The sequence below is a fragment of the Cupressus sempervirens genome, chromosome 7 (genome assembly GCF_028749045.1).
Source record: "Cupressus sempervirens isolate cs-2001-9-10 chromosome 7, ASM2874904v1, whole genome shotgun sequence".
NCBI classification, from domain to species: Eukaryota; Viridiplantae; Streptophyta; class Pinopsida; order Cupressales; family Cupressaceae; genus Cupressus; species Cupressus sempervirens.
The window spans coordinates 422982495-422996070 of NC_143124.1; the positions used below are offsets into that span (position 1 = coordinate 422982495).

The window sequence follows — 13576 nt, forward strand, 5'->3', positions numbered from 1 at the left end:
GATAGCTTTCAGATTCCTAAGGTAGTTCATGAGGTTGTTTAGAAGAATTTGGAGTATGGGCACAAAACAGTGTCCCTAGATCTAGAAGCAAATAGGCCTAATTAGCTGTATTTGGGAGAAGTGAGTTCTTTGTGGTTATTGTTGTGACCAGTAGTATATCATTATGGAGGTTATCTACAACATCAGTAGACTCCAAGGGAGTGGGAGAAGAAGATCCCAAGCAAGGGTTAGGGTTCTAAGGGAAGGAAGGGCTAGTAGGACTAGTGCCTTAAAAGAGAGATTAAGTCCACACCAAACCAACTACACCTAGGAGGCAAGTTGGAGGAAGAGTCTTGGAGGTTTGGATTGGTGGAAAGATTAAGAAACAAGAATCATTGGATGATTCAAGATTAGAACCTTAATTAGAAGTGCTTAATTTATAGAACCCTAGACCCTCTACATCAACACCCTTAGCATCTACGAGTATATACAAAGAGAACTAGTTTAATGGATGACGCGATTTCTTAGGAGAAACGGAGCATGAAACTTGTGATTTTGACCCAAAAGAAATCTTTGGTTGTGTATGTGTGTTATTTTTTGTAGACCACGAGCTCTTGCCTTTGATGTCGCAATTTGTAGAGAGATTGTTTGGAGAAGCTTGCAGTTTTCAGATCTTCAAACCCTAGCCAAGAACTAGGTGAGAATAGAAGAATTTCTCGGAAAAATAGAAACCCTAGACGGGCTTTAAGAGAAAATCTCAGAAATAATTACGAAAATCTTAGCAAATAATTTCAATAAGAAATTATTAAATTTTCAAAAAAAATTGAAGTATTGGCTTTGATACCATATTACAAAGTAACTGGTAAAATACTTGCTTGTTATTAACAAAAATCGAGAGGTCTATATATACAAAAGATGCAATGATGTTTCCTTAGGAAATGATCGTAAAGAATAGAAACTTTCTGTTCTAGCGAAGAGAAAACTAACAATTATCTACAGCTAACTAAATGTTGGAAACATTCTAATATTTACAATAGATTACAAATAGATTATCATTAACTAATGATAGACGTTTATCTATTATCGTAATAGTATGCAAATTATTCATTTTAATTTTTAACAATTTTTAAAACATACATTTTGTTTGAATGGTGAATAAAGTTTGATAGTACAATGATTTATAATATTCTATCAGATGGAGCTGCCCTAAGCAAATGTGGATGGGTCTTGCAAAAGGCAGATGTATCAGAAGATTGATGTTTTTGTGATTTATGAATCAGACCAAAATATCCAAAGGGTGGCTGTTTGCATTGATTTTTTAATTGTATATCACAAAGTTCTCAGACTTGGACTCGGCAAAACGAAAAACCCTTGAAATTTAAAGATTTGTAACAATTTAAAACTTATTTAATGCACCCATTATTGATTAAAGCTTAAAGACACTATAACATTATGAAATAGAAACTAATTTGATCACATACATAAACATGCATCCATCACATACTTACAAATGTAAATTGTAGCTGAAGGAAATATAAAACATAGATAAATAAAATTATAAATGTTATCAAATGTATATAAAATCCATGAAATCTATGGCATCAAGTGTTCCCAAACTTGTGTAACTATAAACACAAGTCTATGGCTTTGGCTCTAGCTCAGCCTCAACCTCATAGTAGTGTGTTTGCCTTCTACAAAGGTGTCTATGTTAAATCCTGGATGACTAAGTAGCCATAGACTTCGCCTGTGAGGTGCTGCAGTGATCACCATAAAGTGTGCTTGTGCAGGATCATGCTCTATCCCCCTCCTCTGCCATAGCCACAACCATAGCCTCTATGCCAACTTGGTCAACCCACTCATGGTCCTCTTCAGTGAAGACTAGATTGGTAGACTCGATGAGCCACTCAGACTTTGGATTGATTTCCGCTAGAGGGATTGGAGAGGAGTCAATGTCCAAAATTTGTTTGGTCTTAAGATGGAGGTTGTAGTGAACAAAGACAAGATCAATCAACCTTTCCATAGACAATCTATTATGCTTCTTCGAGTGGATGTGCTTGACCATTGACTGATTGTGCTTACATCCAGAAGCGTTGCATGACTGACTCAAAATACATATGACAATTTTTAAATACATATGACAATTTTTTGAAGGTTTGATGAGGGCCCAAACATTTACCATTTGCCACCATCTATTTGAGGAAAAAAAACAGTCTCATTTTCAACTTTAAGGTTAGAATATGAAATCAAATTTTAAACTGCATATTTCTACTTGGCTGCAATTGTGATCAAGGCTCTATTCACATGTTGCTTGCAAAGATTGCCCCTTCTAGATTATTATATTTATCCAATTGGAATGTTGTACTCAAGGTTGTGTAGATTATTATATTTATCCAATTGGAATGTTGTACTCAAGGTTGTGCCATTAGTACACAACTATTGTACCATTGTTATAGGTCACTAAGAACCTCCTCATCCGCCTTGAAATCATATCGAAAACAAAATGTTGGATTGAGGTAATAAGTTGCTGCATGGATGGGCTAGTGAAGCTAAATTTGCTATCTCCTATCAATAATCTCCCAAATGTGGCCATACTTATCCACAACTCTTGCATATATGGATCTAATGGCCTCCTTGGCCGTATCCATGCCCTCATATATATAGCCCATAGAGGGCTTCTCTCCATCAACAACTCTTAGGCGAATTGCGAGAGGATCAACAACCACATAATGTTAAACAAGAACAGTTCAGTCACAAAGTAAATAAAAAATAGGCAAGATTCTAGTGAAACACAAAACCTGGCTCATCAGAAATGCAATTTACCACATGTATCCGTGTAGTGGTTGTAGCATAGGATGAGGAGGTCCACTCCTCACCAACAAACATGTGCCTCAAAGATGCTTTTGTTTTCAGCAAGGAATTCAATGTGAGAAAATTTGAGGCAAACCTTGTGATATCAGGATGAGCCAACTACTCTTGCCCCCTTTATTGCCTTATAATGCTAAGGACCATTACAAGATTGTAGATAAACTTGCAGATATTTTTGGCCCTTCAACATATGGTTTCACTGATTCAAGCTTACCAATAACCTCCAACATGAGGTCAAGGCAACAAGTTATACATGGAGACCAAAATTTTGATGGGTGCCTCACCATCAAAAGTTCACCTGTGACAATTTTAAATTATTTAAAAATTTATGTGTTAAGAAAATTTTAGATAAATTCATAGATGTCTCTCCATCAAATCTTGAAAAGTTAAAAGTTTACCTTTAGCAACATAACCTGTTCCTTTATTTGTTACCACGTGGACCACATTTTCTTCCCCCACCTCTTGTATGACTTCCTCAATAGCCTCACATAAGTATGTGGCGTTTTTCACATGTGAGGAAGCATCAATAGACTTCAAGAACATGGTGATTTCTGAAAATAGAGAATTTATTTTTTTATCAATTATCATAGATTAATCAACAAATAAAAATTTAAATTTTTCAATGCATTTAAAGAAGTAGAATGATCAATCACTTTCACAGAAAACAAGAAAATTATGAGTTTTCTATTCCTCCTATCAATCCAACCATTTGTGGTGATTGTGCAACCCTTTTGGCTCCAAGACCGTCGGTGGTCCTTTAGTTCAACTTTTATAACCTCAACCATTTCTATCAAGAGGGGGCCAGTTAACTCAGCACCATTTGGGGCTTTAGCCCTACATTGCAAATTATTATGGCATCTACCATGCCTTGCTAACAAGGAGACATGTTACAAATAAATTACGATTAGACAAAGCAAAGTTCATCTTCAAAGAATTACCTAACTGTAGTAAATGGATTGTTGCAAAAGTACCTTGCAGATTTGTTTTCTTGCAGCATCATGGACCTCCTTGTTCTAACCCATGCTCTTCAGCGAGGGTTGTGCACCGTGATTGCCACATGGCACAAAGAAACTATCCAACCTATATCTCTGGGCATAAAGGCCAAAGGTAATAGTACCACTAGGAAGAGTAAAAGTAGAAGCACTAGCAACAGAAAAAGCACTAGGATGAAAGGGAGGCATGGTAGAACCCTCTCCAATGTAGCTTGCGATGCGGGTGCATGAAAGCTAGTAACACTTTAGTTAACTTTTTTCGTTCATGTGTTTCTAATTGGACATAATAGAAATGTTTTACCTTGACAGTTTATTTTTTACATTTCTTAATATCACGGCCAGATATGACAACAACATGGTATTTAAATCTATTGATGCCACCAAAATTTATTTCGTTACGAAAAACCATTTTGCATTTTCAATTTTTTTAAAAAACATGTAGGGTTTGCACTTTATATTTACATTGAGGCGTGCAATTTATACTTCAATAGAAAATATTCAAGATTTGGAAAGTTAACTAAAAAGATTTAACAAACAAATGAAAAATTCATAAATATATATATATATCAGAAAAAACAACAAAATCTACAAAATATTACACATGCCTCTTTCAAAGGAGTTGAGAAGCCTTGCTATGGGCTCCTTGATGCTCCCAATGCAAACCTATGTCCTCCCCAATGTGATTTGTGTTCTCTTTGATGCTCTTGTACCCTGCTGGTTGTCAACCTATGAACTCTTGTCTTCCTTCCTCCCTCTCACTTTTCCTTTTTTCTAACAACAGGCAAATAGAAGGTCTATTAGGGTAAAATAGAATAGGAATGCAAAAAAAGAGAAGGAAAAAATTTAACATTTTTATGGTTTTTTGGCAGTCGAAATACTTGCCACTGTGCGCGAGTCACACAGCACGGATTCGGCAAGTCATACCTTGACTAGCCAATTCGCTGAGTTGGTTGAGTCATGCAGCATGACTGGCCGAGTCATGCTGCCGAGTCACTATAACCTGCCCAACCATGCCCGGCTTGCTTGACTCGTGGTGAGCATGGGAACTCTGGTATTTCATGATTTTTTGTGAAATTTAAAATAGCAGATTTAAATTCAGTGAAAACTTGTTCTGTAACATCTTGCGATGGGTGTCTCATGGAAGCTGGGTTGGTGATTACATACGGTTGGTGCCCTTATAGTATTATAAATTGTTTTATTTGTGAGGCTGGATTAGGACAGTAAACCCTAGTAGCATTTCTTACTTTGGTTTTTTTCATCTTGGCTTTTCTATGTATTTCTTGTGCATTGGCTTCATTGTGTGGTTGCATTAATTTCAGATTTCAGTTTCAGGTTACATTCCTTTCAGTTTTCAATTTATAGTTTGATAAACTTCATTAAAAGTTCTAATTTTTTAAGGATCTGAGTTTTATCTCTTCTACCTCTTCCTCTCTGTAGAAGAATTGTGTTTCAGATCAACACAGTCAGATTTTACGATGACAGTCTCAGAATTTGCAGACTCACTAACATTCTCAGAATAAACTCACTGACATTCAGAATCTATAATGACAATGAACTATACATGAATCTAACTCTCTTTACATCTGCATTATCTCAACTTGCTTTTGCACCAGATTTACTTATGAATGATTAACACAAACTTGCTGCTCTACCTTTATCAGACATTAGCATCCTTTAAATAGAATTTGTCTTGTCTCTCATTGGTTGGGTAGTTTCAAGACAGTTAGCAATTCTTTGCAAACAGTTTACAGTTACAACTGAATAGTTGACAGTTATCAGTTATTAACTGCCGAATTAGTTGGAACTGAGCCTAAACAGATCACACCAAGACTTCTAACAACCTGATGATACATATGCATTTGAACCAAATTGGCTTCATTACTATCCAATACATTATCAGTTAGATTTGAAAAGAATGCCTCCACATTATGATACACATATGCATGCAGTTCTATTTCGATCAAACATTCTACTGAAACAAATACAGTTGCAGACTTTTTGAACAGCAATATTTATCATCTTCTGAGACAAATAAAGTCTGAGCATGTTAACTAAGGCAACCTTATTTTCACTGATATCCAATGCTTGTCTTGTTGCCATTCATCATTTAATACTTATCTGAGAATACAGGTACAAATATCTACAATAGAAATTGAAAAAACTCAGGCACAGTGGAAGGCTGCAACCTAAATCTTCAAACAGATCTGTATGTTATGTGTGTTCGATTTTGACATCAGTGACAAGTTCCTAACACATGTCCCCCAAGTATCCCCTTGAAACCCACTCAAGTAACACAATGCCCCTTATAGGATCAAAACTTGGTACCTTTTGCCAAATAACCAATAGACATATCTATGCACAATATCAGGCCAATATAATAGGCAAAAACTGGAAGGTGCCTTTGTTAACTCAGAAAAAAGTCACCTGCGACAGCTACGTCATGGTTAGCTTAGCTACCCTCTCAAAAGGGCCAGTTTACCTTGCATCATTTCTGCAAGCCTGTTTTACTTGGATCCTGTTAGTGTGGGGAAGTAGCAGTTGCACAGTTTTTCAAAACTCTTGCTATACTAATATATGATAAAGGTTCACATACTGATTTGAATAGCAAAATGTCCATGAGATTGGAATTGGGTGTTGTTGTAAGTGCCCTTGCTTACATTCAGTGCAGGCTTCAGTTCTATTAATTTATATATACTATATACTATATTTTTTATAAAATGGAGCTCGTATAATAAATTATGGTTTTTGTCATTGCAGGGAAAGAGATGTTAGTACCTCTGACAGCATCACTGTATGTTCCGGGAACTCTAGATAACCCTGACAAAGTCCTGATTGATGTGGGCACTGGATATTATGTAGAGGTAATTGAAGTAACCCCCTTTTAACAATATCCTTCACTAGAGATATAACCTTGAGATTAGTTTGTTTCAAATAAAATTTTGCAAATTCATAATGCTTTTTTGTATTGGTTTTAGCAAAATTATACAAATGATATTTGGTATCAGGGCAATCACATTATTAATGCCCTGTTTGCAAAGTAAAGCAATTATATTCATCAGAGGCATTTTTTGTAGAGATCTATAGAAATGAAACTTTTTAAGTGTGATCTTATGGTATCCTTACCTATATCTTATTATTCTAGATTGTGATCATTTCACTTGTTGGTTCCTGGTTGGACAAGGTTTACACCTGTAAAATGCTACCATGCTACCCACCTAAGAGCCTAAGAAGTAGCTAGCTCCTATGACTAGGTTTCAAATGGACTTAGACCGACTGGCATGGCACTCTTTGTAAATCTTTCGTCACTTTTGTGTTTGTGAAACCAAGGCGGGTGTACCTATGACCTTTCTTCAATTTCCTGCAAGTAGCTAGTATTTCAAAGGTCATTTACAGCAGATGTCTCACCAAATCCTCTACACAAACTGAGAGATGCTAAGTAGCAACTAATTACTTAATAAACATCAATCAGAAGTGGAGTATGAGACTAATTAATCAATTCCCTCAACGATAAAACATAAAATAATGGAGGTTCTAGTTATTTTAGAAGATTTTTATGAGAAAGTTAACAAGACAGATAGCATAGCTACCTAACTAGATCAGTACTTTATCCAAAGGATCCTCCATATTGTACCACAATTAAACAAAATAGCTTGTAGACCACCTACTTTACTGCTTTGCAGTAAGTAAATCATTAACTTTCAATTCTATCCTACTTATCAGATCCTACAACAATATTCTATGCATTTTGTAGTCTGAATCCAAGCATTTTAATTAATTCCTTGAATTAAAGCATGAAACAGGTACATACATCACAACAATGCAATGAAAATAATTGAAAACTTGTTTCAATCACGTGAAAACACTTAAAATATGTAACAGGAGAGGAATAGAATAAAAAGTCATGTAATTTCCATTAATAGAAGCTATTGTTAGTACAAAATATGTGTGACAAAAAGACTCAGAAAACCTGCAAGAAGAAACTCTGACTTGTTCAAGACCTTTATATTCTGGTATTTTCATTAGAATATTCATCAACTTTTACACTAGACTGATAGACTTAAAGAAAAACAACTTGATACATCAAAATTCAGACCCTCATCTATGGTCTTGATTACCCTTTTATAAGAATAAGGGTAGCAACAAGTTACAAACCAAGAGATGGACATGTTACAAGCTAGGGTGGTTGTTGCACCAAAAGATTTAACATGGTTCATCCAATCCCTCGGCTACATCCACCAACAACAAGTCCACTATTTTTACTATCCAATGATTACAATCCGCAATCTCTTACAACTCAATACTGCCGCAAGAAGCTCCAATATCATCATACATTATGAAATTCCTAATCCTAAACCATTTTATACAAGCTTTTTGTCACTTACAAAATTAGGGCTAGAATAAGCCGTCCAATAGGAAAATTGCAGCCGACGCCTTTTACAATAGTAGAGTTAGTTTTGGCTTCAGGGGTGTTGCCCCAGAACCCCTTCTTGGGTGCACTGCCCCCAAACCCGCCTAGAAATAATCTGGTGGGAATCTGCGTTGAATAAACCTTCGAGTCTGATTAGGCTCCACATCATAATATCTTGATCCATCTTTAACTTATCAACAACTCCAAGGGTCAATAAAGAAAATGCAACTTTTTTGACACATCACAAGATCATCATCCAAATGAGTATGTGCTGAAAGATGGGGCTTTTAGTAGCACGACACATAACTGAGGCAGTTGCATAAAATAAAATATTTCTGCAAACATAAAACTTGGACACACCGAGAAGCACAGATGGTGATCATTCGTGTTCCTGCGGTCGAACAAAGATGTAGGCTGATATCTTTGCGGGAACATGGAAAACCAACACGTAGCCCGTGCATGAAAAAGGTCGTTTTCTGTCTGAACGAATATAGCTTGTTTAAATAGCTCAATTGATTCTGATGCCGTGATTTTTTAATTGGTGTACAATACCCTGCAATGCATCTACTTTTTGTGTGATTTGGATACAAGTCAGCTTTTGTGAATGAAGTTGTATGATATGTGCGCTCAATTCTTGCTTACAAGGGAATGGTTCTGTGCTGGCTCTTGGCTTCATCTGATGTAACTTCAGAAATCGCCTTCATCTGAGCTGCATTACATATAGTTTTCTACCTTTTTTATTTCATACTGACATGTGTACAAGTCTGCACACATGTCAACAAACAAACATAAATGCTAAAGAAAACTTGCCTACGTGTAGCAAGTATTCATCTTTAACCATATATGGTCTTTGCATAGATTAGTAGAGTGGATGGACACAGGAAATACTTGTTAGCACATATTTTTTGTTCTCCAAGGCTTCTCTTTCAAATATTTATAATTTTATACAGTCCAGGAAGGTTACATTCACTCTGTTCATCAGTCATAAGCAAGTGTTTAAATATTTAGAAGGTTAATTAGAAATAATTATTAGGATCAAGCAGCTTCTTAATCACAATGTGACATATTCAGCAATTGATAAATTAACAATTCCTTGAATCTTTCAAGGCTATTAATGGATTCTATCTTAGGTTGCACAAACAATTTCCCCGGTTAAAACAGGTACTATTATTCTGAACTGATTCCTTTAAAGAATCTTTGAGGCCTATACAGCAGTAGAGCCAATAGCAAATTACTCCTATGATGGTGCTTTCGTGGCAACCAGGGATATTGGATAAGTGCTAGAACTAACGAATGAATGGACAAGTATGGCAGTGAACACCAATAAGTATATAAATCTTGTGAGCCTGCTTCAGTCATAATGACAACAATTTCTAATAACTATTTCAACTTATACTTCATGACGATGATTGTGTGGCATTTGTTTTCTACATTTATCAGCGATAACTGGGAGCAAAATACCATTGTTGAAAATATGAAAATGGTTCTAGTTGAAAGGGATCTCGTATGTGAAGAAAAACTTGCTATGGTAAAGTCAGGATATTCTTATTTCTCCCTTCTCAGAAGACCTGCATGTCAATGTCAATGTCTGAAGACCATATTTAAGAGGGGTAAAATATAATTAATCAACAAAGAGAATTGCAAAGAAATCCAATCCATCAAGCTCAAACAGTTAGCCAAACAACAAATCTGCCAAGAAAATCGACAATTGATCAAAACTCTAGCGAGACTTCAAAATAGTCTCCCATGTCCTTGATTAACAAGCTGTTCCAGAATTCTAGAATATCTATTGACAAGTGACTCCATTCCTTGACATTCCATGTCTCTATCTGTGTAGAAGCCCATTTTGCCAAACAGTTTGCTACCTTGCTCCATTCCCAAGGAAAGTGACCAAAGGTAACAGAGTCAAAGAATGTGCAGAGTCTAACAATCTGATTGACCACCACAACTAATTGCCAGTTCTTTGTGTTCATCTCTTTCAACATGTCAAATACAACCTGTTGGCTGTGAGTCAAATTCACAGATGATCTTTGCCATCCAGGGGCACAACATTTCTCCAAAGCATGATGGATAGCAAGAGCTTCCATAAGGTAATTAGTATGGTGGCCCTTATTCTTAGAACCCTGGAATTATCTCTATCAACTTCCAAAATCCCAGCATGCCCAGTGATGGAACTCTAAATTTCGGTAAAATTTAGAGCCCCAAATATCATGCTAAAGGGAGAACCTTTAGATCTTTCCCACTACTTATATTTAAACAATATGCTTCAAAAAAACTAAAGGTCATGATGAGGAGAATGTAGAAAAGGAAGTTGGTTCATATCTGCATACTACTCAACATACAAATGAATTCCAACTTCTGTGAGATTGAATGACAAAGCACTTCCCTATGAAAGCAAAATCCTAATATCTCATATATTGGAAATGAAAGAGGACAGACCAATGTTGTCCCATAAACCTATATGATGCACAGGATAGATTGTTGCAGATAAATGATTCAAATCACTAGAAGCTTCCATGGAAGGAAGACTATGCTAGCATATGAAGCACGGCAACCTGTGATGAACAGATTGAATGTGTAGAGGATGTACAGAACCTACTGACGGAAACAGTAAGGAGGAGTTGAGAATGTTCATTCTCACATATTATATGTGTGCAGAACTCTTAAAGTGTTTCAGATCTCGTTTGGGGGATCAAATGTTTTTTATAACTATACATGTCATGTAAATCAAATAGAATGCCACATATGAAGAATATCCTGTGGGCCAGCAAATAAACAAAATAAGGAAATCAAGGAATACACATTTGTCTTACATCTTCAGTGATATACCAGTCCACATCATATGGATTACTCGATATTTAAAGAAATTCAAAATATTAGGATAGAAGCTTTAAAAGATGAAGATATAGTCACACTCAGTCAGCAGATTGAGGGAACATCGGAGAAATATGAACATTGAAGCCTATTTTGTATGATGTGAAGCCTTGCTCCAAGTGATCTAATGAAAGTCTTCGTAGCCCCTTAACGCTGGTGATTGTGGTTGGATTTACTATATCATACTAATTGCTTGTTATCGAAGGCCAAAGGATTTGAGGAAACATCATAGATTCTCTATATGCAAAGGTAGGAGATGAAAGTTATATCATTATTGGCACTTATATTTGTATTGCTACTGACAAATAAACCAAGTAAATCGCACAAGGTGGAGTCCTAAGTTTTTGACGGAGAGATAAAATAAATAGGAGGGATTTTTATCGAGACTAAACAGAATAATATGCACCACATATAGAGCATCGTTTTCAGTAATTGATGTGTGGAACAACATTCAAAACCATCAATACAAGTGTCGTTAGGTATTACTGTCGCTATAATCTAGAAGGAGAATACTTTTAATTGCCACTGCCGTCAGAACTAAGGAAATTATATGGTTGAACAAAGCCTTTGATGCACGAAGCAATAATAATGAGAAACCTGTGATGGAAGTTGGATATGGAGGCGGAAGGCCCAATAAATGAAACATGGTGCCCAATAGAACTAATGAAGAGGATTAATAAATAGACAAATTACAACATACAAATAATTAAAGTTATTGAAGGCTTCAGTTTTGCGTTAAAAGAAATTATTTATGAAAAGATGTGATTTATCTTAAGAGAAGCAAATCATAAGTTATGATTTTTCATTTGAAAAGTCACAAGTTTAGGGTAAACAAGATATAAATATGACATATGCAAGGAAAAGACAAAACACATTTGGAAAAACAATCATTTTCAAGAAGTAGTATTTTATACATTCACTTCTATGGAGGAATAAGGGCTTAAAATGACTTTGTAATATAAAGTCATTTATTTTATTTTAATAATAAAATAAATGTCTTGTTTATTTCTAAATGGCATGGAGATTTAAACTCCAGTCAATTCGTCCTTTATAATCATTTAAAAAAATTCTGTAAGCAATTTTAATGTCGGATAAGTGGACATGGTCATTTAGCATTTTAAATTCGATCATCATAGATATAGTGAAATATATAATTGTTTCTGTATCTGTGTCCAGTTTGTCTCCCTACCAGAGGAGTTAAAATTCAGTTTGGACTAATTTAAGATTGCATAATATTTGGTCTGTCGCATCTTGATTATTAAAATGTTGACTGTTCAAGTGCATAAGAACTTTATAAAGTTGTACGTGAAAATTCATTGAAGCTGATTCTATTGTTCGGATAAGCAGAGGCAGTGGTCCTTCTATTATTGAAGTCAGAAAATCTATATATTCCTTTGCTAGCCAGAGACCTCCAAAGCTTAATTTTGCTTTAGAAAAGCTCTGAACCAAAGAATCAGGTTTGAGGAGAAGGTATATCCACCTAGGTGTAGTGGAGCTTGAAGTGCAAGGGAATCAAGATGATTCTCGTTCATTGACTAGAATTGATTGTGGAATCCTATCGGAGAAGTGACAAGCTCTTGGATTTCCATTGTGCAGTTTTGGGAACCAACACCTAGGATTAGTTCTGTAAGAACCATCGATATTTAGCTTAAGAACATCATGAGGAGTTGGTATTCAACAAACATCCTGACGAATCTTGCCACTCTGGAATATGGATATTGATTCCCATAGTTCTCTAAACCCGGCCTCTAAATAATAGCCAAATCACCTAGATTCATAGTGCCAAACAAATTACACGCGGTTGAAAGGCTTTTTAGTAACCCACTAATAATTCGCATCCATGATTGATGACTCGTCATTTTCTTGTTTTTTTGGTCAAATTTTCCAAAGAATAAAAGAAGGGCGAATATTCCATGCAATATGAAGAAAAGTAGTCGGGGTTGGGGGGTTCCCCATTTGACCCCAAAACTTCTCTGAGGAGGTATATACAAAAAAAGGTTCTTTTATAGTCCACAATACCAATGATATGTTTTTGGGGGTCTACATTTAGTGATATCAATATGGATCTACCCTGTACTCCTTGCAGGAGACACCTAATTGTGCTACAAGTCAGGCCAAGGCATACATATCCTACTCCCTAGTAGGATTTAAACTTGTGACCTCTTTTCCAAGAGTACAAGTGTTAAAATTTGATTAGATTTATAAATTTAGATTTTTGTATGAACTAAAACCTTACACTTAGAACCCCACTTTGTAATAGCACTTTGATATTATGTGTGTTTCAAAGGCGGTTTCTTACTCCTATAAATATATTTGAAGGGGGATATTTTACCAAGGGGCACATCTCATTAAATACAACCTATCAGCATGAAACCAATAGTTAATATATGTATCTATGCAATCTATATATATTAATATATATTTCATAGATCTATATTGTTATAACTGTGATAACATT

General features: G+C 35.5%; 1 protein-coding gene across 2 annotated transcripts in view; it reads left to right on the forward strand.

Annotated features, from left to right (window-relative positions):
* Positions 1-13576, forward strand: part of PFD5 (prefoldin 5) — a 52205-nt gene that overhangs the window by 31717 nt on the left and 6912 nt on the right. For both annotated transcript variants that reach the window (XM_089791611.1, XM_089791612.1), the window contains exon 2: positions 6594-6697. In XM_089791611.1, coding sequence (XP_089647737.1) covers positions 6594-6697 — 104 coding nt within the window. The remainder of the gene's footprint in view (positions 1-6593; positions 6698-13576) is intronic.